Source organism: Barbus barbus (assembly GCF_936440315.1).
Source record: "Barbus barbus genome assembly, chromosome: 10".
Lineage (NCBI taxonomy): Eukaryota > Metazoa > Chordata > Actinopteri > Cypriniformes > Cyprinidae > Barbus > Barbus barbus.
In genome coordinates, this window is record NC_136738.1 from 20772793 (window position 1) to 20798552 (window position 25760).

At 36.9% G+C, this 25760-nt stretch overlaps 1 protein-coding gene across 12 annotated transcripts in view; it reads left to right on the top strand.

The window, feature by feature from the left end:
- LOC306876478 (dachshund homolog 1-like) overlaps positions 1-25760 on the top strand; it is a 112751-nt gene that overhangs the window by 83335 nt on the left and 3656 nt on the right. For 4 of the 12 annotated variants that reach the window (XM_079427675.1, XM_079427681.1, XM_079427683.1 and 1 more), the window contains 6 exons: positions 24-158; positions 866-1018; positions 17955-18100; positions 20074-20221; positions 22217-22360; positions 23594-23662. In XM_079427675.1, coding sequence (XP_079283801.1) covers positions 24-158; positions 866-1018; positions 17955-18100; positions 20074-20221; positions 22217-22360; positions 23594-23662 — 795 coding nt within the window. The remainder of the gene's footprint in view (positions 1-23; positions 159-865; positions 1019-17954; positions 18101-20073; positions 20222-22216; positions 22361-23593; positions 23663-25760) is intronic. The other 8 variants (XM_079427684.1, XM_079427676.1, XM_079427685.1 and 5 more) reach the window with 3 other exon arrangements.

The following is a 25760-nucleotide window of genomic DNA, read 5'->3' on the forward strand; positions in this document are numbered from 1 at the left end:
TGTGTCTCTGTGTTCTCTCAAAGCTGTGCATCAGAACGGACTGTCGATGAACCAGGCGTTACTGGGCCTGTCTCCCAGCATCTTACCAGGGCCTAAAGAGGGCGATCTGGCAACTCACGACATCGGCCACGAGGCTAAGAGAATGCACCTGGAGAAAGGTCAGCGTTCAGTACATTAAATAACACTAATTAACACTAACAAATAACACTATTGTTTTAATTTTTTGGAAATGTTTGTGAAAAAACTTTTGAGTATGACACTCCTGTGCATGTCAAGTCATGTTTTGGTTTCTGTGATACTCAAAATATTGATATTTTTTTGGAAATGACAATTGCTAATTAATAAGAACTTAATACTGCCATTAATACAGGCAAGGATACATAAAAATATCAAAAGTAAAACAAATTTTTTATGTTGTAAATGTATTCACTATTTCAAATAAATTGTTCTTTTGAACAATATATATTCCCATTTCCACAAAAATATTAAGCAGCACAACTTTTTTCAACATTGATATTAATAAGAATTGTTTCCACCCTGAAGACTGTAGTAATGGCTGCTGAAAATTCAGCTTTGCCATCAAAGGTATAATTTACATTTAAAATATATTCAAATAAAATGTTTATTTTATATTATAATAATATTCCCAATATTACTGAACAATCTCACAAAGGTCTGAACAGAAATAATGAACACAGAGTGCTCTATCTTTTGTGTATAAAGTTGAAGAAATCTTAACAATTGACAAATGTCTATACTTTTCACTATTTACTTTGGTCTGGCAAAGAAAAAATGAAGTGTCCTTTCACATGCTTTGCATTAAACACAAACTGAAGCAAATAATAGATTTGAGTATTCTCTCCAGGCCGAAGGCAGGGCTGGGGAAGTGTTGGAGAGGGTGATAATGACATTAAAACCACGGTGGAAATCACTGGGCTGCGCGTCCCCTGCTGGATCTGCCCGGAGAGGAGGCGCTGTGTAGGTCTCTCCCATAGACCGAGCAAGGCTGTGAATCAAAGTAATTAGCATGATTATATGAATTTACAGGTCAAACCTTAGGTGTGATGGGCGGGGGGGTGGAGATGAGGTGTTTGTGTGGGTCTTAAGGGGATTGGTGTGTGCAGTCGATGTGTTTTGTTCAGCCCTGAGCTGATGTTTCTAGTGACTGATTGTGTACTGTACGTCTGGATTGACACCGCTGACATCTTGGCCTGTTTATGATAACATTATCACAACACGTGTGATTCCGCAGAACATTTTTTCCTGTTGTTGCCCAATAGAGATGTGGAGATGGATCCGTCTAATCCCCCAGCATGCCATGGTTCCACCAGCCCCTTTAGATATCAATTGAGTTAGATTGCAACTGATTCTCTCCGACCGAGTGAAAATCCACATTGTCTATTTGCATCACCGCTGCATTATCATTCAGATGCTTGGCATGCTTAATATGTCACTCCTCTTGATTAGAATCCAAAGCTCTCTAACGTGTGCGGCAAAGGTCTCGGGCTGTGGAAAACATTTTTATAAAATAATCCATTAATGCAGAGGAGTGCAACTAAATTAGTTACCAATTTGCTGAGCATGAATTAATGAACAGAGCTTCTCCTGGCTCCCAGAGTTGTAATTTTCATAATAACCTCAGACCTTTATTTGGCAGGTTGTTTAGTTTTTTCGTTTGAAGGTTTTCATTAGTCTAATGAGGACTGTGCAAGGGCGAGCAGTCAGCACAATTTACATGAGGAAGCTATCATAATAAATGAGGCAATTTGAATAACACGCACAGGTTTATGCCGCAAGATGAGAGAGATCGTAGCGCCGGATCTGGAGGTAACCAATACATTAGACCAACTAATAACCAAAGTAATCCCAATAAAAGCCTTAAGTGAAGGGAATAAAATTAATGATAGATATATTGAACTGTAATGATATGATACATGATGCATTAGATTAATAAAATAAATGTGCCCCATTGTTAAAGAGGAGGGGCTCCTCTGGCTTGGCCTGCTTTTGTTTATGGCAGCCTTTTTAATTAGGGTTGTTCATTGGATCAGTTTGTTTAGACAAATGAGATTACATTCCAATGGTTTAATGATATTTCTCCACTTGTTTGATCTTTATGGTCGTGGCAGAGCATTAAATTAATACTACGGCGTGCACTTTCGCTTCAGTGCGAAATATTACGTTTGAGGTGTCGACGTCACCTGTATCCAAGCGGGCTAACGGTAGTAGATGGGTTCAGGGTCTTTGTGTCTTGTCCGTTTTGATAAACGCTTCATATTTAGCAAGAGTGCCATTATGAACTGCACCTCTTCAATACAACAGTTCAGTAAACAAGACATTAATAGCTTACATTTTAGACACAATATTGGCTTTTATATTATGTATTTTTGTTCTCCCCAATAGAAAATAATTCCAAACAAAGTCAAAGCGGAATTGTTGCTTATAACAAAGCAACACACAGTACTGTTTTTTTGTTCCTAAATAAATCAGAAATGAATACATGATTAAATGACTCGCACAACAGTTAACAAAAAGTTAGTATTAAGTGGCTTACATTTTAGACACAATATTGCTATAAATTATGCAATATCGAGTTAATGCAACAATGACTCATTCACTTGTTTTAGTAATAAATTAATCTGTGGTTTTGAACAAATCAATATAGTGAATGATTCAGTAATGCACTCAATGACAGTGACCCGTTTTGTTCTTGAAGAAATCACTGTTTTTCAAAGTATTGTTTGAATTGAATGATTTGACTCATAAAGACGGTCACTTGTCAGTGTAAGTTATATTACCACAATTCTATCACTCTGAGTTAAAAAATTAAAAGTTGTGTAAAATAATACTGTATGGTATCCTTTATCTCTGTCATTCTTTTTTTTTTTTTGCCAGCATTTCTCTGGCATTAGAAGTTAGACAGCTTTAAGTGGCGCCTCACCTTGAAGTGAAGCAAAAAAGCGAACAGTTCGCTCACATTTATTATAAAGTCTGGACTAATTGAATTTCTTCACAAAGGGAATCTGTCAGAATTGTTTTTGACAAGCCTCGCTCTTGTGAAACAGCAGGTAGTTGACAAACAAGGAAATTTGAAAGGCTCTAAAGCCTTTGGCAGTAAACTCATTTTGGACATCAAACATTTAACATGGTTCCTCTCCTTGGGGGAGCCGCTCGTGAATATATCCACATATGGGCGGGAGCTGTAGCTAAGCGGAGCACAATAACAACACTAGACGAGTAATTTATGGGATAATAACTGCAAACAGTTTCTGTTGCCCAAAGGAATGGTAGAGGTTTGTTTTTACCAAATGAGAGCTGCTCTCACATAAATTATTCTTGTATTATTGATCATCACAGATGAGTCACATTTGATGACATTGATGAGTGGCAATGTAATGTTGATGCCCCATGGCATGTGTTTAGTTATGCAAAATTTGATTTGTGTAAACGTTCATATTGTAAAAATGCACAAGCACTTTTCCAGTAGTTTGTTGTACCACATTTTATAATAATGCTTCAAATTGTGCTTCGAAAACACATCTGATCACAAAATCATTTAGTATCTTTCTGTGAAGTCTACATTAATCATTACTCCTTATTGAAAGTATTGCTACAAATCATCTTGATGTCTCCATTTGACAAGTCTATATGATTATTACCCTTTCCCCTTTTGATAGTTACCATGTTATTCAAATTCGCAAATGACCACATCCTCATCACAGGCATATTGTGAAACTTTGAAGCAACACCGCACCGTCACCGAGTCTCTCTGTTGACAGTACATCAAGACTTCAGTTTTGCGGGTGATTGATGCATACACCCCCTCCTCTGAATTCAGCATTAAATGTGCGTGGAATAAACAGATCTGATTTGGCCAAACAGACAAGCGCAGAGATGCAGTCATATGAATAATGGAGCATGGCAGCCGCAGTATCACTCCGATAATTTGCCAGCTGGTCCGTGAATGGCGAAACATGTGTTAGCCATTATATGATTTCATCATAAAATACCTCATCCCCAAGAACATCAAAAGACATGAAAATAAAAGTTCTATGCTTTTAAAAACTGAAATCAAAGAGAAAAAAGTGAATCATTAAAAAAAAAAAAAAAAAGTGTGGTCTACACAAACCATGCTTTCGTTCTTTTATGGTTAGTCTGATTACATGTAACATTGCATTTGTGTATTGTAACTTGCAGATGGATCTTGGATTTTTCAAGTTTCCTGACATCAAATTTAATAGATGTGAAGAGAGTGGGGAAGTCTACTGTTTTTTTTTTTTTTTTTTTTGCATCTGGTAGAATTAGATATTGTTCTTGCAGTGCAAGAATGGAAACTCATTAGATTGCTTTGCTGATGTAATTGTCTTCACAAACCCCAAGGACGGAGGCTTTATTTCATTTAGAGCGTAACGCTTGAGAAATAATCTGGCTAATTTCACTTAGCGTACTGCAGGAAATTGTACAAATCCTATGGACCTTTTGAGCAAAGTAAACAGTATGATGATTGATGCTGTATCATATAGCATGTTTAAAGGCATGATTATGGGAGAGGGAGATGTTTTCCACTGTTTTTGTCTGTAAATACAGAAATTATGATGGAAGTGTACTTGTAACTATGAAAGACAAAGCCTCAGAGAAAAAAAAAAGTTAATTGCGACAGATTTTACAATAAGAAATAAAGTTACATTGTTAGATTTGACACAGATGGGAGATGTAAAGTCATAATTACAAGAAATTATAAGAAAATATTGTTTTACTCTGCGGCAGAAACAGTAACTGTTATATGTATTACATAAGTAACTGCTAAACATTTAAAAGGTATTATTATAAATTACTCCCTACTTTTGATTGACTGCTTAACAAGCATTATTTGTAATGTGTTACTCTGATTTCTGTTAATATATGCAGGTGTCTGATCATTGGGTTTGTTGGAGAAAGAAACCAGAAGCCAAAACTATTGAGCAATACAGTAGATACATAGTTTAGAAATGTTTCCAGTCCGGCAGTTTTATGACGCCATTTTGCATCATTATAGAGACATTGGTTTTTGCTTAGCAAACATGTTACTTACTACAGACTTCCGGTTCTTTAACTCCACGTCTGATCATATAAACTTGCACACTCTCCTTTCATCAGACACACTTGCTTTCCAAGCATGTTTTCTATCGCCTTTTTAAGTGTCCTTGTGGTTTTGACTTCAAAAGTGAAACGGACTGAAGCTTGTGCTGACTCGGCCGACTTTTCCTAAGACAAAAGGCTGGATCATTAGCCATGGGGATCTGAAATGTGACTTGGCAGACAATCACAGTGTATGATCAAACAACTTGTCAGTGTGTTCTGTCGAAATGAAGGGGTGCGGAAAAAAAAAATCATTCAATAGAGGATCAATCAAGTTTGCGAGCAGCGAAACAAATAGTGCTGATGATGCAAACGTGGGCCGTCCCTCCAGGACACGGTGCTTCATTTGGATATTTGTTCTCCCTCATGAATGTTCCATTACGTGATACCATGGACTGCTAATCACATTCCACAAGAAAGACAGTGCTTTTAGGAATGTTGAAAAGCAAGTGGTTCTTTCTAATCTTTGAAATGCCTTAAAAGTGACAGAATGCTTTCTCCTGCCAAGATGTAAGGCTTAGATAGAGAGATAAATATGCTGTGGTCAGCTAAGAGTATCTCGCGAGCAGAGAGGCAAATTTAATAATGTATTATCATTCACTAGAGAAGGTGAAATCTCCTTGTCCATCACAACACGCCAGGGCCGTTTTATGTTACCCTTCATTTCAAAGGGAGCAATGTGCTGCAGAGACACCTGATCTGATAAAAAGAAAAGATGCAGCTCTTGGCCTGGAGGGTTAGGGCTTCATTTTTTGACTACTTCCACCGTTTTTCTTCCTCTCAGTTTGCAAGCGACTTTCTTTTTTGTTTTGCACTAGAAGGGCAATTACAATGAATGAGATTCCATATTCTGCACGGACAGTCTCTTTGTTAATTCTAAGTACATATCCGAGCATCTGCCCTTAACGGCATGCGCACTGCTGTGAACAAATTTATCATTTGTTTGCCCTTGGACAGACGAAATGTAACAATTAGCAATGCCGTTTCTGCTCATTTGTGATTCAAAATGCGAAAAGCTTAAAAACAACTGTTGTGTTAAGGTAAGGCTGACCCTGACTTTCTATGACCCAGACTTCCTAGACATAACAATTAAATACCTCAAAGATCACTGGTTTGCGTGCACAGTTTTGTTTTGTAAACAGCATGTTTTGAAGCTGATTTACCAGACGTAACAATTTTAAAAGATGTTTTGCTGATTAAAACACATATTCCACTTTGTAGTTTCATCAAAACTCGTAATACTTCACTTGGCTGAATGTCACTTCACTAAAGGGATCATTTTGTTTTGTTGTTTGGACCCCATTCACTTTCAGAACATCTTCTCCTGTATTCTGCAGAAAAGAAAAGAGCGTGCAGGTTTGGAACGACACAAGGCTGTTAGAATTTCATTTTTAGTTGAACTATCCCTTTAATGTCACATTGGAGCGCTCACACAGTAGTGCTGCTCTCTTATTAAGCTGCTGAGTTTAGGGCAAAGTGTGTCAAATTTAAAAATGTTCTCTGTTCCATAATTATCAACGGATACTTAGGGCTGTTATATCCTTTGACTGCGAACAAAATCGTTCCTAATAAAAGAGAATAGGGGGAGGAGAAAAATTGCGGGAGGACTAATTCTCTTCTCTCTCGCAGCATTTGAAAGCTCGCCTAAGTGTTCCAGTCACCTTGACTTTGCAGCCACAGGCCCGGAGATGCTGTTGCTTATCCCGTCTAACCCCGGCCTGTCAATTAGGTGTTTAAAAATTAATCTCTTTAACTGGAAATAGCATGCCAGCTTTCTTCCATCTGTAAATGGAGTGTTATTAATTCAAGCTGCGCAAAGCCAGTGTTATGAATAATGTTATCAAAACAGATTTCCACACGTTTAACACATCACCCGCTTTTAAAAATCCTAAGTATTTTTTTATAGCTGTGAACCAGACGCAAATGGATTTGCATCCATTTTCTTCTGCTCACGAGGGCACGAGAGGCAGAGAGAGAGGGCTCCTAAGCTCTGCTTTTTAAAAAGTTTACATTTACATTTCTTTTTGTCTTTCATCTTCAGTCTCCAAAGCGGCTCAGTACATAGAGCCTGGATTAGTGCCAGAGTCGATTGTCGCCCCAAACATCCTCATTCCCTGTAGGATTGCTGCGAATCACATTAATATGTCCGCCCGTCTTCGACGGAACGCACTCCACTGTGATCAGACTGCAGACTATCTTCCATTTCTCAGTGTTTGTTCTATCAAAGTGTTTTGATTATGTCGAGTTTTTTACTCCTTGTTTGAATTTCTAGTGTCATTGTGTGTAAAATGTGGAAGGCATTTGTTTCTGTGTAAGGACGCCGATGTGCATATTCTTGAAAGATGTAGAAAATTCAACCAGATGTGAGCTGAGGACATTTCCCGTTAACAAAAATAAATAAAGACGTTTGTACATACCCATCTCTAGAGATGATTAGCACTAGATTGCGCAGGAGGCTTCCCGGAGTGTGATTGTAGTAATCTAGCTTTCAGGTGTGTACCAGTAAGCATTCAGTGATCAATAAATAGACTCAATCTGGCCTGATTCCTCTTGTAATACATGTTAATAATAACGCCCCCATCCTAAAAAAGCAACATGTTCGATTTCCAGACCCTAATGATGACCCCCCCCCCCCCCCCCCCCCTCCCCAATGAAGACCGTAAACAAGACCCTCCACTACATACGAGACCTGAATACATTTGCTTTTCAAAAGGCAATTAATTCAAAGGCCTTTGAGAGCATTAGTTACTCATCCGTCTTTACCTTTATTAATCGGGTTACGCAACCCTTTCTCACCAATGCTCCATCCACCTTTGAGGAGTGTCTATTTACGACAATGATGGTTGTCATTGTATACCAAGAACGATCTTCCTGTAGGACGCTCACTTGAAGAAACAAAAGTAGCGGAGGGGCTTTTTTATGCAGTCATCACAGGCAGTCAAGCCTTTAATCCTCAGCGGTCCAATAATGACATCCCCTCTGCATTTATTACATGGAGGAGCATGGAAAAACGCTGACTTTGAACAAATGAACACTCTGACCTTTATGCAATAAATATGACACGGGCAGTATAAAAAGACAAGATATCTTCTTCTGCTGGGGTTTGCATCAGAGACTCTTTGCATTACTGCTGCTGTGTGGCCCACCACCAGAAAATAAGATTTTTTTTGTGACAATACTGAACATGGAATCACAAAGCATGAATCTGTGGAACACAAAAGTCAAAACTTAAAAATGTAATTTATGTTATGTTTCACAGAATAAGGTACAAATATAGTTTTAGAATGACAGGATAAATAATTAATGACAGAATTTTAATTTTGGGGTCAAATTAAAGTCCAAAGTCTAAGAATATTTCTTTCGATAAGTTACAAAATGTTGATAATTTTGACAATATCAACAACAGTGAAAATAATGCAATAATAATGCAATCAAACTATGCGGCAGTACTTACTGTAAGTACTCATGCCATGCTGAGAACAGGGCAAATGGGATTGAACCGCAAAGCCACAGGTCTATTTGAACTATTAAAAAAATGCATTAATCTGACTCTCCTGTTATGATGATTGAAGTATATAATGATAGAAAGCTATACTGAGATGCATTGCTTTTTGCTAAAAACTGTAATGTGTTAGATGTTTTAGAGAAGGAAGTAGCCAAATAATCGCAAAAGTCTTTTTTCTCCATTATTTATTTGATCTAAGATTTTCTGCACTGTGAACGTGTTTTATAATCTTCACAGTTTGTGGTTTGATCTCCTGCTACAGTTTAAACCACACAAGGCCTGTTTTTTTCTCTGGTGTTGAACTGCTCACCATAAAGGCTGCTTTTGTTTTTATCCCTGACCGTGTGCGACAGTTAAGGATTTATGAACATTTCCTCCCCTTCGCCTGCCCATCTGTGCGGCTGTCTTCAGCGTGGCCTTGAGAATATGTTTCAATTTATTAAGCCAAACCAAAGGACTCATTATTTCAGAAGAGGGGCGCGGAGTGACACACAGAATTGGTTATTAATGGAAAGTCTCTGCCACAGGGCAGTTGAAATTTAATGATATCCTACAAGAAAATATGATGGTGTCACTTTCCCAAAAGTCATGCGAAATGTCAGCGTTTTAAGGTCCTGACGCTAATTTTATGCCCGTGCACAGTAATGTTTGGGAGCGCGTTTAGGAAACACGGCCCAGTGCCTGTGCTGATTATCCCCCTCACCTTCCTTGTGCTCTCAAATGGGTTTGTGCAGCAAGCGATTTAATCTCTAAGTGTAGGGAACATTAGTGGAGAGAGAGAGAGAGAGAAACACCACAGTGCATTTCTCAGAGATAAGGCTTTCCAAGCCAAATGTTACCTGTTAATCCAGGGCCGACCGACTCCAGCACTTGACTTTGACTCTAAGCAGGAATTTGGTAATGGCTAATTTTCATCTTGGAATTAAAGAGCAGAAAAGAGCAAAGCTGAGTGGGTGTGAGCTGGGTTAGCGGTTCTGCAGTAGATAGCCGTGTTTCCATAACACGAATGCCATAGTGTCTGTGTTCGCCATGCCCATATGCGCAACATATGCACCTTTAAGTCATTCTAAAGGAATTTGCCCACTACGGATCACAGCACACATTTCTTAACTGTGGTCTGCATGTGTACACATGCTGTAAAGGTAGAATTGCTTTCCCTTTCATTTCTTTTGTCTTTTTCTAATTTTTCTGTTTTGTTTTGTACCTTAGTTACAGCGCTTGCAATGCAGCAATATATTGATATTCATCAAACATCTGATTCAGGAGTTTGTTTTCTGGTAAGGGGTCATTTGCACAGAACAAAGCTTTAAATCTAAGCTTACCTAAAATTGGAAATTTTCTCTTGCTGCCTTGCAAGCGCTGATATTTCCTTTAGGGAATGCAGATCTAGTTGTTGTCCTAGATCTATCTATCTATCTATGTATCTATCTACAGTGGGGCAAATAAGTATTTGATACACTGCCGATTTTTCAAGTTTTCCCACTTAAAAAGAATGGAGAGATTTGTAATTTTCATCATTGAAAATATTGAAAAAATATTGAAATAAAAATATAAAAAATCCAGAAAATCACATTGTATGATTTTTTAATTAATTAATTTCCATTTTATTGCATGAAATAAGTATTTGATACAATAGAAAAATAGAAATTAATATTTGGTACAGAAACCTTTGTTTACAATTACAGAGGTCAGATGTTTCCTGTAGTTCTTGACCAGGTTTGCACACACTGCAGCAGGGATTTTGGCCCACTCCTCCATACAGGTCTTCTCCAGATCTTTCAGATTTTGGGGCTGTCGCTGGGCAACACAGAGTTTCAGCTCCCTCCATAAATTTTCTATTGGGTTCACGTCTGGAGACTGGCTAGGCCACTCCAGGAGCTTGAAATGCTTCTTACGGAGCCACTCCTTAGTTGCCCTTGCTGTGTGTTTGGGGTCATTGTCATGCCGGAAGTCCCAGCCACGACCCATCTTCAATGCTCTTACTGAGGAAAGGAGATTGTTGCCCAAAATCTCACGATACATGGCTCCATCCATCCTCCCCTCAATACGGTGCAGTCATCCTGTCCCCTTTGCAGAAAAGCACCCCCAAAGCATGATGTTTCCATCCCCATGCTTCATGGTTGGGATGGTGTTCTTGGGATTGTACTCATCCTTCTTCTTCCTCCAAACACGGCGAGTGGAGTTTATACCAAAAAGTTCTATTTTGGTCTCATCTGACCACATGACCTTCTCCCATGCCTCCTCTGGATCATCCAGATGGTCTTTGGCAAACTTCAGATGGGCCTGGACATGTCCTGGCTTGAGCAGGGGGACCTTGCGCGCGCTGCAGGATTTTAATCCATGACGGTGTAGTGTGTTAGTAATGGTAACCGTTGAGACTGTGGTCTCAGCTCTCTTCAGGTCATTGACCAGGTCCTCCCGTGTAGTTCTAGGCTGATCCCTCACCTTTCTCAGGATCATTGATACGCCACGAGGCGAGATCTTGCATGGAGCCCCAGTCCGAGGGAGATTGACAGTCATCTTGAATTTCTTCCATTTTCTAATAATTGCGCTAACAGTTGTTGCCTTCTCGCCAAGATGTTTGCCTATTGTCCTGTAGCCCATCCCAGCCTTGTGCAGGTCTACAATTAGACAACTCTTTGGTCTTGCCCATAGTGGAGAGGTTGGCGTCTGATTGATTGAGTGTGGGAACAGATGTCTTTTATACAGGTAAGGAGTTCAAACAGGTGCAATTAATACAGGTAATGAGTGGAGGATAGGAGGGCTTCTTAAAGACAAACTAACAGGTCTATGAGAGCCAGAATTCTTGCTGGTTGGTAGGTGATCAAATACTTATTTCATGCAATAAAATGGAAATTAATTATTAAAAAATCATACAATGTGATTTTCTGGATTTTTTTTTTAATATTCTATCTATCTATCTATCTATCTATCTATCTATCTATCTATCTATCTATCTATCTATCTATCTATCTATCTATCTATCTATCTATCTATCTATCTATCTATCTATCTATCTATCTATCTATCTATCTATCTATCATTCTATTGTGTCTATCTATCTTTCATTCTGCCTATAAAGCCTATATTCTAGGCTTTTAAAATTTTAAAAAGAAAGAAAAAACTCTAGAATTTAGAGTTTATTTCCTAGTTAAAATTAGTTACATGACTTTTCTTTGCATTTCAAATTATTTAAATTCTTCTTTCTTGCATTAAAATTCAAATTGCAATTTTACATTATGTTTTTCACCTCAGTTCAAATTCAATTTAAATTTATTATAATATTTGCATACTAAGAGCTGATTGGTCTTCATTCTTATCCTTTTTTTTTCTATGCTGCCTATTAATTTAAATTTTGCTCTCCCTTTCTCTTATATTTATTTATTTATTGTATGTTTGTTTATGTTCATTTTTGTTTTAAGTTGTTAAAATGTTTGTCATTTTTGCCATTTTGTCATTTTATTTTATTTTGTATTTTTTTGGGGCGGTACAAGAGTAGAAAGGAAGCAGTGGGAGAGGAGATAGGGGAATAGGGTCATGTAATTCGTATGTAAAGTATTTTTGGTGCTCTTATAATCAATGCTTATTCTTATTTTCAAAGTTAGTGATACTTTTGCATTTTTTAAAGAGCTTCTTCACACAGACCAGTTAAGGAAATGGGCAGCAGTCAGACACTGACATTTTAAAAGTAGGCTATATAAGCTTTGGGTTAGGTCAATAAAAACAGTTTGCTGTGGAAATATTTAATGGAATGCAGAAGAGAGAGAAGACGATGCAGTTTTAAAGATTAGCCTCTGTGTAATGCACTGTTGTCTCCATTTATGAGACTGAAAGGTCATAACCACTCCCCTGGAAGGAGGCAACTTCTTCAGCCCCATTGGCAGGTCAAATAAAATGTAATTGTCTGCTGTAGGCAGCGGCAGCCTTTGCGGAGTGGGAAACTGACATCCTCCACGTTTTAAACATTCAATTCTCCTGCTGCGAGGAACACAGGTTTGCAAGGACACAGGCTTCACCTGTCAATATATCACAGTGACTGGCTAGCCAAATGCTGCAATGCTTTTCCCTCTCTTTCTCTCTCTCTCCCTCCTCCGGCTCAGTGCCTTCATTGGAGAAATCAGCTGAAAGGTCCGCTGGGACCTCAATTCAAACACTGCAACTTGCAACATATGGCACATTTTCAGCTCCCAAGGTCAATTAAAGCTATTTATTGAAAGAATGTTGCTAAATTTCCCAAGGTTTCCGCTCAATTCATCGCAGAGTGCCTTGTCTATCATATTAAAAATCAGTTGAGTGGTTTACGCTCTCCTTGTCGTGACTTTCCGTCAAAGATATCAAAAGCTTTCGAGAGGAGTTCGAGACATTTCTTCTCTTATCGCAAACATCTTTTTTTCACTCTCCCCTTCTAAGCGCAGCCTTGTCCAAATGCTGCTCGCAATACAAATCTAATAACATGTAAATTGGAGATAAGCCCAGATCCCTCCAAGTGATATTTTTTACATTCATAGTTTGTCAAGTCGATTTCTGAGCCCCTGTTTTAGCAGCACAACACATAAGGACTTAGAGAATTAACAGGAAAGGTGATTTATCATTGCTACCACACTGTCAAGGACTCCCACTGCTGCCACGGGAGGGGGGAACGGCGCGCGCGAGTGTGTGCGTATGTTTACGTGTGATTGCGAGTATGTGCGTTGTTTTAAATTATGGCATTTCATTCCAAATGCGTCGTATTTACAGCATCCCATTTTTATTTGCCGCTCCTATTATCCAGCGAAACAGTTGTGAAATGTTATTTGTGACACGACTGACCTAAAAGGATTTCATAAAGATTTTTTTGAGGCAGAAAGCTGCAAACGGACCTGTCACAGCTGCTGCTGGCAGCCCCGGTGGAGAAATATCACCTGGAAAACACAGCTCTCTCCTTCGCTCTCTTCATCATGCTGGCGTCTGGCACTGTAATTAAGTCCAAGTCAATGATTCTGGACCAATGGCAGGAAATAAACAGCTAAAGCCAGGCCAAAATGGAGTGCTTGAAACAAGAGAATGCTCACAGACACAATCGCAGTCAAGTGTGGCTAATGTAAATGGAGACTGACCAAAAAAATGGCAAATTTCGGTTATTTGAGAGCTGAATTGGTCATTTGAGATGAAATGTGCTGTTTGCTTTCTAATGCATGACAGATTGTTTCCTAGTAACAAAGCAATATGAACCACCCTGTGATCCAGTATTGTGTTTGCGGCGCGATCCTGCTGAGTCTAAAGCAGAAGTTGGTTTAAGCAATGATGTATTATTAATGCCAACACTAAATCCAGGACTACGGTGGCTGCAAACCAAATACAGGCTTCTGACATCCAATTCTCCTCTATTGTTTCTCATTTGCTGATTCGCTACATGTTTGGCATCTAAAGAATCAGAGCCACGAATGTGACTCTTGCAATTTCTCTGATGTAGTAATTACATACAATTCAATCTGTTTTCATGATCGGTTTATTATGGCACACAACAATGCCATCCAACAGCATTAAAAAGAGCTTTTCTTCGTTTTTTTTTTTTTTTTTTTCTGTTACATTTGATTGCAAGCAAACACGCATCCATTAGTCGGTCGCCCATTGTCGGTAATGAACTGGAGTAAAATGCTAGTTAAATTAGGGAGAGATTGGAGGAGACCCTCCACGGATTCCCGGCACTCCTCTTGGCCTTTCCTCCATCCAAGAATTTCGAATCGTAAAGTCTTAATAGTGGCGGCTGATATTGAACTGTTGGTTGGCTGGATGTTTCCAGGGCATTTGCAGATGCTCGGAATAATCTCTTATGTTTTGCCGCAATCTGCTGCTGAGATGGTTGAAATAAATACTTTAAACTAATTAATGTAGGACCAGCTGTTACCAAGCCTTGGCTGGCGTTAGTGAATACTGATGGCAGAAGAGGGGCTCCTCAAGTCGTGCCGTGTTTGTGCATGATTTAGGAAGTCATATAAACACATATTAATTCTGTATAAGAGCCTGATTCTGGGGTTCAGTACTTAAACTGAAATGCATGAAAAACACAATTGTAGGCATTAAAGTATTTGTAATGCCTTTTAATGCACTTTATGATCAGTTGTTCTCGTGAAAATAGAATAGAATAGAATATGTAATAAAATATCGGCCATGCGGGACCTTCCTCATATTAGTTTAAACAAACACCTAACTTAAATTAATAAACCATAATGCATAGCTTATTTAACACCACTATTACTATAGATAAATGAATGAATGAATGAATGAATGAATAAGAATTATAGACTTAATTAAATATTTTTTATCTTAATTAAATATTAAATTTCTTCATTTAAATAAATAAATATATACATACATATATATATATATATATATTAAATATAAAATAAAAAAAAGTTTCATGAAATATATAATTAAATATTCAGATTATATGTATGAAAATGCAATTCTATAACAAATTAAATAAATTAATAATACTACAATGTATACTTTTTAGAATATTTTGTCAAGATTTCAAATAAAACTCTAAAATCAGTCATTTCAAGTACAAGTGAATTTAGGCATCACAATATTATAATATACAGTATGAAAAAGTACTGAAATGTATGAAAAAAAGTTTTACAATGTTAAATTATTAGTGTTTTAAAGATTAACTTTTAGAGAGTATTACTGTAGATGACAGCAAAAATAACCTAAATGTAAAAATGGAGTAAATGAGCTTGAACTATATGGTACAGATATGTTGTGCATCCCTAATAAATAATCATAATGTAATACATACATTATACAGGCTTTATAGAATGTGTTACTGAGACATTCTTGCCTTTTAGACAGTCTGAATCATTCTGCTGTGTTCTGGTAGTAGGTGACATGGCCTGTGTGATGTCTCGTTTTGTAGCAGGCAGAATGTTGTCTGAGACTTCTGTGATTGGCAGCACGCTATGACAGCGTGAAGATAGTGTCAGCGCAGGGCTGTGTGGTTTAAAGTGAGTTATGATAGTCCGTGTGTACATGTTTGTGCATCTGTGTGTGGAGATGGATTCAGGGGTTATGAGGCCTGTACGGATGTGTGTGTAGTGATGAATGCAGGCCTATAAGGCTGTGGCTGTTAAGATAAATGTGGAGTTTTGATGGCCTGTGTGTAAGTGTGTAAGTGTGTAAGTGTGTGTGTGGAGATAGATGTAGAGTTATGATGGCCGGTGCAGCAGATGGCAGAGGTCTGCCCTAACGGAACTGATGAATGGCAGATGATGTCATCAGGGCACTGACAGGCACTGGTGGCTGTTCACAGGAAGTGAGCAGGAATCTACTTTACATTTCAATCCCACCGGACATCTGCTCAGTGTCCGAACTCACGTTATTCTCTTTCTGATGCTGCTCACATACTCAGAGCACTAGAAAACTTGTTTTATTTTATTTTTTATTTAGGTAGGTAGTAGTGTAGCCTGGTGGTTAAATATCTGGCTGATAACTGAAAAAAATGTAGGGTCAAATGTAGGGTCAAATCTCAGTGATTTACAATAAACTATAACATATTTAGGTATGAATTTAAATTAATTGAAACTTTTGATTAATTAGTTTTATTTTATTTTGGTTATTATTTACTTGTCTCTTCTGTCATTTGAATCTAAAATGTGTCTAATAATTAGTATTTCTAATAATTAAATTTTTTTGAAATTGTGTTACTTTAAAAGATTCTATATTTATAAAAAATATTCTAAAATAGTATTTGTAAAATATAGTTCAATCAAATTGAATATAAACATATTTGAATAAAAAATAATGGCAAAACTGAATAGTACCCATATTGTTTTTTATTCAATTTTAATTGTTTATGTTTTATTTTTTAAAATAGTTTTTATGTAAAAGATTTAACATTTATAAAATTTTATAAAATATTCTAATTGAATAAAGATGGATTTTCATAAAGAATAATGACAATTATTCACACACACCACACACACACACACACACACAAACAAATTAAAACATTGTCATAATAGCAACAGACTGAATTCAGATTGAATGATTATGCTCAGTTAGACTTTAGGTTATGAAATGCAATTCTAATTCAGGGAATTATTAAATATATCTAAAAAAATAAATTAAAATTAAAATCTGTTTTTATTGCAGTGCGTATGTTCCTGAAACATGGGTTTCAATTCCTAGAAATTACAAACCATTTAAAATGTATTGCATGTATTATGAATAGTTTTGGATTAAAGTGTCTGCCAAATACATAAATCTAAATGCAATGCATGTTGATTGTAACATAAGTGTTTACTACACTATAAAGATTTCTTTTTTTTTTTTCTTTTTTTTTTAACACATGGTACTTTCTATTACTTTCATTCACCCGCATAATGTTTAACAAGTTGACGTGGTGATTAATCTTGGAAAGCTGTTTGTAAAGACATGCTGCACAATTTACAGTGCTCATCCCAGCGTTTTCTCTCCTTATGACATTCAGCAGGAAGTCCCTGTGGACTAGGTGATAAAATATATACTCTTTAATGTGCCAGGCCCTGTTTTTATTTGTCTGGCAGACATAAAATCCTTTTTCTTTTATTTCCAGAGGGTTTTAACTGCAGCCCCACCTGTGACATTTTACACCTGCACATTTATGTGTCAACCATCGATTGAGAGAGAATAAATGATATTTATCTTACTCCTCTGTTTTGTTCTACCAGGTGCCTCTTGAATCTCATCCAGTCATATTGATTTTTTATGCACCGATTCCTTTGAGGGGTTTAATTCATTTGCTCAAAATGGCATTGCCAGTCTGCTAAGGGGGCAGCAGTAGTGTTGAAACATGGTCAATGAAGGTTCACCACCTTGTGCCATATGGCCTTTGTTGAGAAGCCAGGGCCCTTGATAATCTCAGCTTGCTATATGCATCTGCTTGAGTGCGGTCTTTTCCTATCAGAGAGTTTTCGTGCCATATGGAAAGGGTGGACTTTGTCTCTCAACATATCCGTGCCTTCAGTGCTACCAAGAACATACACTTTCCAAAAATGCAAATGCCTATTCTTTTGTTTTTTTTTATAACAAGAATCTCTCCTTCTATCTGCATGTAAAATCTCTCAAGCATTTATAGCAGCTATAAATACAGAAGCATCAATAATAGAGTGCCGTGTGACACTGACAGAATGGGCTATCAATCATATGTGCTTGATTGGGCATGCTTGTATAGATGTTAATTTTACTCTCACAAACAATCTGGGTGTATAAACACCAATTCGGGAAAATAATGATTTATTTTTCAGCACAGTACTACATGGAGTGTGTAATCTGTTGTGCTGAATGTGTATGTTTCTCTGTTTGCCACCAGAAGAAACCCCCATGTGCACGCCAACAGCAAGAGACAGTTATGAGAGGCTCTCGTTTGCGGGTCAGACTTTACCTCCAGGATTCCCCTCACCCTTCCTCTTCCCTGATGGCCTGTCATCTATAGAGACCCTTCTGACTAACATCCAGGTAAGAGACCTCTCTGTCAGAAGATCTTTAGTAGCAAGTGAAATATGCCATGAATAGTTTTATCCAGTTCTGAATGGTTGATTCAGATGGTCTACTAACTAGTGAATTGGTAAAATGCTGGACGGCAAGTGAGAAGTTTGTTTTAGAGTAAAATTATTATCTTGAATATAAGATCAGCTAAAAGCAGCTGAGAGCATAAAAATACCCTAAGCAGTTTTTTTCCAGCATATATTCAAAAATGGTATTAAGTGATGAGCATTTAACAGATTGAGGTGAAACATCCAAAGAAATTCATACATTCAAATGAAACAAATTGATAAATTAATTTTGACTTTCTAGTTTTAGCAATTAATTATACGTGTAAAATCAGTCGGAATTCAATTATATGGTGTTTCCAATAAAAGATCATCATCAAGTTTCCTCTTGAATTTTAGCAGACCATCAGCTGGTTGCCATAGTAACATTTTATTTTAGCCCACAGTGGACTGGCCAGCTGACACATGTCATGATCTTATCACGTCATGTGTCATAACACAATAAACACCAGTGATGCTCAAGATTACACATAATGGAAGGAGATGGCACATCAAGTTGTTTATCACAAATTACAGCAATAATAAGCAGCAGTTTGGGAAAACATTGTGAGAGGAGGATGATGTGCAGTGATATTAACTCATTGTTGAGTTTAAGTCAAACATTCATACAGTAAAAAATATTTATGCTCTTTACATTTGGTCATTTAGTAGACACTTTTATCTAAAGCAACTTGCAAAAGAAGAAAAACAAGTCATTTATCATATGCAAGTGTTAGCAGTGCTGCAGTTCTGAAGTTTTAGAATGATTTATTATTAGAATGATTTCTGAAGGATCATGTAACACTGACGACTAGAGTAATGACAGGAATAAATTACATTTTGAAATCGATATAAAAAAAAAAAAAGCTTCTTTTTAATGGTAGTAAGAAGAGTCTTTATACAGAGGCTGCATTTGCCTGTGCCAAGTGTGGCAAAAAAGTTAATATAGTACTTTCCTCCTCCAGCTGTGATGTTTCCCATCAAAACAAACGCATAGCGGCGTATATTCAGCACGACTCCCTTGATCACCACTGTGGTTGTCATGCAAGTAAGACCCAGTCAGAAAGATGAATGTAGTTGATTAACACCGCCTCTGAGACTAATGATGTGGGTACAGTATGGGGAGTGAGAGGTTTGCTCATTGCTCTTGTGATATGGTCATCAGATCTATCGCGCTGCTTTTGGCCCCATTGTTAATTAGCAGGACTCAGTTCAGTCAGTCATCTTTAATCATGATTTCAGGGTAATGTTTTGATTGAACATTCACACACAAATCAACAAAACGAACCCAAGCAGAAAATTGAGATAAAGCAACTTAGTCTAAATTGGGGTCATAAGAAGGAACAATTAGTATGATATAGCCCATTGCATTTGGCTTAATTGCATGCGTACAGGGAATAATTGTTTTGAAATGGTCACCACGCAGTTCGCGTGGCAAATGCTGCTTTAAGTGTTGTTTTGAGACAAGCAGCTGTTTAGCTCAAGATTTGATCGTTCTTAAACAACCTGCGGTTTCACAAACTGACAAAAACGTATAGGTTCATTAAGGCTCTCATTATGCCCATGTTGCTTTCATAACTTTGTTTAAAGTATTTATATAGTTCTTAAACTTGAAAGGGCAGTTCATCCAAAATTTTAAGTCCTGTTATCATTTACTTACTTTCTTGTCATTCCAAACATGATTTTCTATGATATTTAAAAAAAATGTGGGGGCGCTGTACAACAAGAGTTACATTGACTTTGATTGTGTGGACTATTGACTGATTGTTTTCTTCAGAATACTTTCCTAAGTTTAAGTGCTGCTGCTCTAGCATAAACTAAACCATTCATACAGTTTATTGACTCATGAGGAGGTGTGTGTGTGGACTGTGTATAAGGTGAGTTTGTCTTCTGCTTCAGGGTTTGCTGAAGGTAGCAATTGATAACGCCCGCGCTCAGGAGAAACAAGTGCAGCTGGAGAAGACGGAGCTGAAGATGGAGCTGTTTAGAGAGCGAGAGCTCAGAGAAACCTTGGAGAAACAACTGGCTGTCGAGCAGAAGAACAGAGGTGTGTATTACTAAAAAACTTACACACTACAGTACACACAATTTATTGTATCTTCTATAGTCAGATTCCAGGCTCTAGAGGCATTTCATGAAAAAAGGCAAAGCATTTTACTGTACACACCAATTTCAGAAATTCACTTTTGCATTAAGGGGCTGTATTTGCCCCTGTAAATCGTAATTATGAAGACATATTTTTTTCTCGCCATATAAAAAATATACCATGTGTCCTTTTATGTGAATTACTTCATTTTAATCAGCTCATTAACATGCATTCTTAGTCTGACTAACTAGGTAGTCAGACTATATTATCTATAAAAATGTATTCATAATCAGCGTTTTATGTCGTCTTTTATATCTAGATTTGACATTTTCTGAGTAAAATGGCAGTGTTGCTTACCTGTGTAAAAGTCATTTTGTGTGGTCGTATAGTATTTGCAGATTCTAAGATGTTGCAAATGATCACAACGGAATTGCTAGGCAGTTATTAAGGGTGTTCTGGGTGATTTTTCATGAAAGAATATTTATGAGAAATGGCGAGAAAACAAGCCACCATAATTAGGCCTAGAATATATATAGAAATAGAAATGCATCAGATGTTACAATAAAATCGGAATTTGTTACTTAGTCTTTTTTGGTCCCCTTATTTTTCATTTTGTCCGTAGCTTGTTTGTGCTGCAAACATAAACAAGATCATGATCAAATAAATGGAACAAACTTCCTATTCATCAAAGAATCCTGAAAAATAAAATGTCTCATGGTTAACAGCTGTAATCACATTAAGAAAGGCTACTTGAGCGCCAAATCAGCACATTACAATGATTTCTGAAGGATCATGTCACACTAGTGGCTGCTGAAAATTCTAGGGATCAGTTTTCGTAGAGACGTGATGATGATTTTTTTTTAAATCCTGGCCCTATAAGCAATCAGAGCATCTTGGCCGCAAGTTTTGCACAGCAAGTACCACATTTTCTTTAGAAAATGCCAATATCTCCTTAAAAAATGGCCTTCAATGCATTATTTTACAATTAGTGCAAAACTGCATTAAAATGACCTGAAAAGCCATGTTACAAGCTCAGTTGTTAATTACAAGCACACAAAAAACATACTGCCAAAGTAATAGAGACAAGGTCATAAATCGAGCAAAATGAGGCATATTCACATTACAATCAATACATGAGCACATATTGATTATGTGTGCAGAAGTGCTTGTGGGAAAACAGTATATTACCGTAACTACATACATAGACAACGTCTAAATGCACAGAGTGCATTAGAAAGATTTACAAAGTCCTCATTTAAGTGAGTGTGGTTAAAGTCATGGAAATATGAATAAGTCATTTATATGGTAAATGTTTCTAAATGAGCCACAATATTTCTCGAGGGAAGGCCATGATTGGACTACAGATTGATAATAGTTTAGCTAATAATTTTCAACTCTCTTTGAGATTAAAAGTGATATGTGTATTACAGATGGCCTCTAGTTACGTACTCTTTTGTACTCTATTATTGCATGAAAATATAATTATGAATCTACATTTTGACATCAATAAATGATTTAGATTTTTCTGCACAAAAGTATAGCTAAGTGTGACTTAATGGTCTCATGTTCTATGTATTTATCCTACATAATGAATCAAATTGAGCTTATTAAGCCAGTTTCACAGAAGGATCCTTATAAATGTGCCTACAGCCCTCCAGCTTTCTTCTGTTTAATATTCAGCGTGCCTCTCTCCTCTCTTTCTTTACCGAAAGTTTCCCTTAACCTCGTCTCATTGGCATTTTAACCTAGGTTAATCCAGGTTATCGCTGGCTCAATTATTTCGCTAATGACACAGTCAATTTCTCATTGAACGGGAACATTTTTTCAGCTGCAACTTTTCTATGAATATTTCCTCACTAACAGAGTTTGAAAACTCAACTCCCCTTCCTTTAGTCCTTAAAATCAGATATACCGCTGTATATGACTGTGTCCTTGACTGCTGTTCTTTGAATGCAGCGATCATTCAGAAGCGGCTGAAGAAGGAGAAGAAAGCGAAGAGGAAATTGCAGGAGGCGCTGGAATATGAGTCAAAACGACGAGAGCAGGTGGAACAATCCCTGAAACAGACATCACCCACAGAAAGTCTCAGATCACTCAATGGTGAGACTCCTTTCCAGAAGGTTAACATACTTAAATTTATTAAAGGGATGTAGAAATGTGGTTTTCTGTTCCATTGTTAAGTCTTATGAGATGTGTTGAAGATAAGAATTTACACTATTGATGAAGGTCGCTTCATGTGAAATATCCGTTTTGTTGTTATTGTGTAGTTACTTTCTGAGAATAATCTAAAATATGCTTCAATATGTTGAAGATAACATAAGAAGTAGGTCATTATCGCAAAAAAAATGAATCTTCATGTTGGGGTCTTAAAAAAAAGGGCTTTAATTGGCGATAATTACGAGGTGACTGCACCAATTAATATGCATCTAATGACTAAAAAAATGTATAAATGGCCATGAAATATTGATTTAAGTTTAGAAAAATCTAAAGAAAAAAGAGACCATGAAGTGATACAAGAGACATTTTGTAGAAACAAATTATGTAGCAAATATGTTTGGGGGGGGGGTTGCACCATTGACCAATCAGAATTAAGTATTTCATAGAGATTTATAATATGCTCAAATATTTTCTGAGAACCTTGCATAATGATGAAGTGAGATCATGATAGTTTAAAACCAAATCTTGTTTGCATGTGCGTATTGGGCACAATGGACCACTGATGTTATTGTTAATTAAATCTATTAGAAATATTTTTGTCAATTTAAATAATGCTGAAATATAAATACTAGATGAAATTTTAAACTTTAAGTTTAGAACATTTGAGATGTTGCCCTGGCATCTAACTGAATCAAACAATAATTACTAAAAGTAAGAAGAAAATTAAGCTCTATAGGAATAATAAATAAATAAAGAGCGAGACAAAAGCATAAAAAACAAAATTATTAAAACTAAAATAAAATGAAAACTGAAAATAGAAAAGTCAATTCAAAATGATAATAATAATAAATTATATAATTGTATATAAATAACACTGCATTGGGCACATTTTAATACACCCTAAACAGTTTAAGATGTGGAATAAAACTAGCATATGCTACATTAGCTACATCTGCAGCAAGCTTAGCAAGATCCATAATGTCAGGCTAACATGTGGAGAAATGCTCTGTTCAGTATTCGTAACACTGCTCATCCATTGGTCGAAGCTTCGCCCTGACCCAAGCGATCCGAGCACATCCACCCTCCGCCATCGCAAAAGATGAGGCTCGAAAAACTTTCCTAATTAAGCACAGATGTCATGGATGTTTAATCGTCATTATCTTTTCATTTTGCCAGACTCGTTGACCCAGGAGATAGAGACTGACCGCAGCAGTGGCAGAACAGATGCTGAGAGGACAATACAAGGTACGTGTTTTTGAGGAGACTATAAATCTCAGCTCAGCTCCAGTATATGAGCCTCGCTTTAACTCGGCCTGCTGTTCATGCATGCAGCCTGCCATCTGGGCTGCAGATCCTACAGTTCAAGAGGAAGGTCAAGATCACTGGGATCTGTCAGGAGAACATTTCTAGACAGGGAAAATCATGCAAATGTGCGTCATGACAATGGCATGGTTGGAGAGTCGATTCTTTGTGAGTGTGTCAAGGAATTTGATGGGATATTAAACGAGGAACAAGGAGAAGATTAAACATTAAACAAGCCCATCGAGTCGATTAAAATTGTACTTTTGTTTTGTACTTTTTACCAGCAGGGGTATTCTAAAATATTATTAAAGGGATAGTTCACCCAAAAATGAATATCCTGTCATCATTTTTCACCCTCATGTCGTTCCAAAACTGTATGACTCTCTTTCTCGTACACAAAATGAAATATTTTGAAAAAATATTTTATTTTATTTTAATCTGCTTTGGACCTCATTAACTTTGACTGTATGGACAAAAAAGTTCCTCAAAATATATTCCTTTATGTATATATAGTGTATACATACCGTGGCAAAGATGGTGTTCAGCTCAAAATGTGAAGTTCAAAGATAAGATTCTTTGGATATAAGACAGAGAATCATTTTAAAGATAGACCCCCTTGACAGTAAGACCCTGCCTATGTTGTGTACCTCAGAGACCAATGCAATTTAATGAGCATAATAAGAAGTTTCATTATCTGAAGATGACCCACAGTGGAGTTACCTCGCAAGAGCACAACACACCCACTCAAATAAATACACATGCACTTTATAGGTGTATGGGTATTTATGGACCTGGTTTAGTCTGGTATCGTTTCACAGAAAACCACTTGCCCATTTGCAAATGTTTCAGTCACCCTCTTTTAACTACACCTTAAGTGTTAAGTCGCTCGCCGCTCTGATGTCTATTTTAATTGCACCCAGCAGCACATGTGATACAAAAAACCTCGTCTTGAGTGGTCTCAATTTCCCTTTGAAAATAGTGTGTGGAAATTGCTATGAAATGTAGGAAATGGCATTTTAATACCCCGTCGCAAGTAAAAGCCCCGTAACCCAGTTTGATTAGCCTAGTTAATTTTTTGTGTGTGTGTGAAGGAAGTTTTTAGTAAAAATAAATGGAGATCCAGTACAAGGAGTATGCTTTTACCCGAATAAATTAAATGACATTGACTTGATGAGCAGGAAATGATTTTTTCAGAGCATATAATGTCATTAGCATTATGATGGTTCTTATGTCTAAAGATTAATAATTTTCCAGCATTAATTGCTAGTTTCAGAAAGTTAGCATAAGCTTAGAGAGAAGATTGTTCATTACTCGAATTGCTTTTGTCAGTAGTTTTTTGAGCAGATATAGTAGAATTTGAGACATTGAGGTCATTTTAGCTAGAAGAAAATTGTTCTTATTATGTATGTTATGTATGTATGTGTGTGTTCATGTCATGGATGTTGTGGCCTACAACCAGTGTGGCATAATTACTCTCAAATGGCAAAAACATAAAAAAGGATGCTGATAAATTCCACTTGCATGTGAGGGAAAATTTCAATTCCAATTCGTATACAAAAAAAAAAACAAAGAGACGTGCTATAATTTCAGCACTTGGCTGTTGGGGGAAAAAAAATAATGAGAGCATAATTTCAGAGAACTAATTATTTCTATTTGTCTTTTGTCACACTCTGTAATTCTGCTATATTAACACAGTCTGTGTTTATTAATTGCTTTTCCAGTGTTTTGAATCCATTCCAAGAATAAGCTTGACGGTTTTTCCTGGCTCTGTGCTTCTGGGAGCACATCTTGCCACTAATTCCTTGTGATACTGAACATCATATCTCCCCGGTATCTCTTCCCGATGCTCAGTGCTCGCCTCTCGATGTTTTCTGCAAGTTTACACGACCCTGTGAGGGGAGATAAAGTTCTTTGTTGCAAGATTAAACATCAAAACAGTTAAAGTGAAATTGAAATTAAATGAATGAATGTCACTGAAGCAAAAAAGGCAGTAATTAATGGTTCCCTTAATTGTCTTCATAAAATATTTGCATGGGCATAA